This window comes from Chlorella variabilis (genome assembly GCF_000147415.1).
Source record: "Chlorella variabilis unplaced genomic scaffold CHLNCscaffold_1, whole genome shotgun sequence".
Lineage (NCBI taxonomy): Eukaryota > Viridiplantae > Chlorophyta > Trebouxiophyceae > Chlorellales > Chlorellaceae > Chlorella > Chlorella variabilis.
Genome location: NW_005435087.1, coordinates 3,000,713 through 3,003,781, shown reverse-complemented (window position 1 = coordinate 3,003,781; position 3,069 = coordinate 3,000,713). Strand labels below are relative to the sequence as shown.

Below are 3,069 nucleotides of genomic sequence, written 5' to 3'. Positions count from 1 at the left end.
CTGCCGCCGCGCCCTCCAGCGCCGCACGTGGCGCCCTCGGTTCAGCCCGCCAGCCCCACCCACCCCTCCCCCCGACTTCCACCCCTCAGCCCACTTGTCTTCCAGGCAGCGCCGCCCCCTGCGCCGCAGTTTTGCAGCACCAACCCCTGACACAGCAGCACTGACCCCACACAGAACTTGGTCCCGACCCGTCCCCACCAGTGAGCCGCGCGGTACGCTGCAGCAGTACCGCCCGAACCCCGCCCCACCACCATCATGTGCCCGTCGCCCCCCACCACTGTCTGGTCCCAGTCCCAGTGTCCCGTCCCGTCACAGCCTGTCTACCCACATGACTCGCCTCGCCACTTGTTTGCCGATACCTTCTTCTTCTTTCCCGTCCCTGACAATCGCTACCTGACCGCTAGATCGCTCACTAGCGCCGGTTACTTGTCCGTCTGTTGGCCCGGGCGCCTCTCTGGCATGCACTATGCGCGGGCCTGCTGTCAGCAGCTCGCGCATGCACACTGCATACTCACCAGCACTTGTGCACTCGCCCCCGCGGCCCCCCATACATACATACAATGGTCAATAGCAATGACCCTGTCTCGCTGTCTTTGCTTTGTCTTTGGGCCTGTCGCTCTGCCCCTCTCCCCCATCCGCCTGCCCCCTGGCCGGCCGCTGGTAGAACAACTCTGTCGCTGCTGAACTTGTGTGCTGCCTTGTCACCATTTTACGCGCCTGATCACTCCCTTTGGTGGGCCGATTCTTGATGGATTGCCGGGCAGCAGGCGGGTACCCCTCTGCACCACCCCCCTGGCTGCCGCCTGTGTCTGCGCCCTCCTGTCTCTCTCTTTGGGCCCATTATTGCATCCTGCTCCCTGCCCGCTGCCTCACACATTGTCCCCTTCCAAGCGAGAAGATAATCCAACCAAGGATTGCTTTTCCCTGTCTCGCTGCCCCTCAATGCCACGCTGTTTGCAGCGCACGCCTCGCCTCCTTAGCCCCGCCCCGCTGCGGCTCTACTCTGGCAAGCTGCCTCCGCAACTAGCGCCTGCCCCAGGCATGCCCTCTTCTTTCTCCCGATTTCCGGCGGTGCGAGGCTGCGCACCCACCTTGCCCCGTGCCTCTGAAGAGGCACGCAGGCCTGTACCAATTGCTCCCCGTGCGCCCCATTGCCGCACAGAAACTGCTGCTTTTGTTGCCCGCTTTGTGCCGCGGCCGCTACAGCTCTCATCCGATCGCCAGGCCCGTTCAACCTGTCTATTTTTGTATGCTTTGTACATGCTACCGATCATGCAATGGCATTCGCTCACCATCAGAATCTGGGGCGGAAGAGGGAGGGGCGGCGGGGGTGTGGCGGCGCTGATCTGGCGTTCCCAGGCAGGTCTAGAGTGGGGATCGCTGGGCATGTGAGCTGGCTTGGAATTCGTATTCCACGCATTGCAGCAGCTGCCTGGGCCCTCTCCGGCTCCATCACCAACATCCCTCGCGTGTTGTCTCCATGGCGAGCCCAGCACCGGATGTGGAGGCTGGGCAGGCCCCCAAGGGGCCCCTCTCGCGCGGCATGAGCATGACCGGCAAGCAGGCGAATTTTGGGTGAGCGGAGGCGCCTATTCCTGCCGCCTGCAGGCGCATCAACTTTACACGGTCGAAACGGGCCATGCGGGCGGACGCGGGGTTGCACCGCGCTGCGCCGTACACACTGAGAAGCCGCCTGCCGCCGTGCCGCCGCCGCCGCTGGCAAGGATGCCGATGCCGAGGTGGAGCGCATCCTAAAGTACGAAAAGAACTTTTACTACGTGCTCAAGGTCCGCAAGGACACGCCCATGGGTAGGTGCAGGGCCGGAGGGAGGCACACGTCAGCTTGAAGGGAGTGCCGTGCCCGCCCCCTCCCGCTGCCTCTGCTACCTGGCCTTGACCGTTGGCCTTGTTCCTGCCGGACTTTCTTCCTTCAGGCGAGATCAAGGCCAACTATTACAAGCTGAGGTGAGGAGGCGGCGGGGAAGCGCGGCTGGAAGGCGGCGGGCCGCGTTTGGGCTTGAGGCAGCCCACCGTCGCTCTGCCTGTGGACACACGCAGCACCACCACATTGGCTGCCGCATGGCCGCCCTCGCTCGCCTGCCCCCGTCCCCAGATCCCGCCTCCCCTGCCTCCCCTGCCTCCCGGCCCCACCCCCGCAGCCGCCTGGTGCACCCGGACAAGTGCAAGCACGCCCGGGCCGCCGACGCTTCCGCCGTGCTCAACCAGGCCTGGGGCACGCTGAACAACGCCATCAAGAAGCGCGCCTATGATGCCTACGGTGCGTGTGCGCCACCGCGCCGGCGGGCTGCGCGGGGCGGGGCCTGGGCGGGGCCTGGGCTGGGCCCGGGCCGCCCACCTGCTGGAGCGTGCTGTGCCGCCGGGACGGGGTCCGGGAGGCCGTCTGCTGGGCGGGGCGGGGCGGGGCTGGCCGGGGCTGGCCAGGAGGCTGCGGCCACGCACGGGTCATCCGACGCTGCCCCTTGCCTCTGCCTCCGCCTGCAGTGGACGACATCAACGTAGATGCTCCCGAGGGCATGTCGTATGCTGAATGGGAGGCCAGCAACGTGCGGCACGCAGCGGGGGCGGGGCGGGGGAGCACATGTGACATGTCGCCTGCCCTGCCCGCTCCCGTGCTTGCCCTGCCCTGCCTTGCGCTTTGGCGGCAGGCCGCCGCGCGGCGGCGGGCCCCCCCAGCCACGCCTGCACCCCCCCCTTGCGTGCCTCCCTGCCTGGCCTCCCCGCCCCACCACATCTCTCCCTGCCTGCCCTCCTGCCAACCCCTCTGTGCGTGCAGGCCATGCAGCAGGTCAAGCTGCCCAAGTGGCTGGAAGCCTTCCTGCGCATCCCGGGGGCAGGCATCATCATGCTGCTCATCCTCTTCCCCCTCACGCTGGTGCGCGGCCCGGGGGCGGCGGCGGCGGCGTGGTGCATAGGCAGGGCGGGGGCGGCGAGGGCCCCGTGCAGTCTCCACTTCTGCCCCCACGCCCCCACGCCTCGCTGGGGTCTGCGTCTGTGCAGCAAGTCCCTGCACAAAACTGCAGGGGGGGAACACAAAAACAAAGAAATTCT

General features: G+C 67.0%; 1 protein-coding gene across 1 annotated transcript in view; it reads left to right on the top strand.

Moving 5' to 3' along the window:
- The window catches only part of CHLNCDRAFT_56629 (hypothetical protein), a gene marked incomplete at its 3' end in the record, with an annotated part of 5,424 nt that overhangs the window by 2,019 nt on the left and 336 nt on the right, over positions 1–3,069 (top strand). Inside the window, exons 4-8 of the mRNA XM_005852218.1 lie at positions 1,725–1,809; positions 1,935–1,965; positions 2,160–2,278; positions 2,503–2,564; positions 2,795–2,893. Of these exons, the coding sequence (XP_005852280.1) occupies positions 1,725–1,809; positions 1,935–1,965; positions 2,160–2,278; positions 2,503–2,564; positions 2,795–2,893 (396 nt within the window). The remainder of the gene's footprint in view (positions 1–1,724; positions 1,810–1,934; positions 1,966–2,159; positions 2,279–2,502; positions 2,565–2,794; positions 2,894–3,069) is intronic.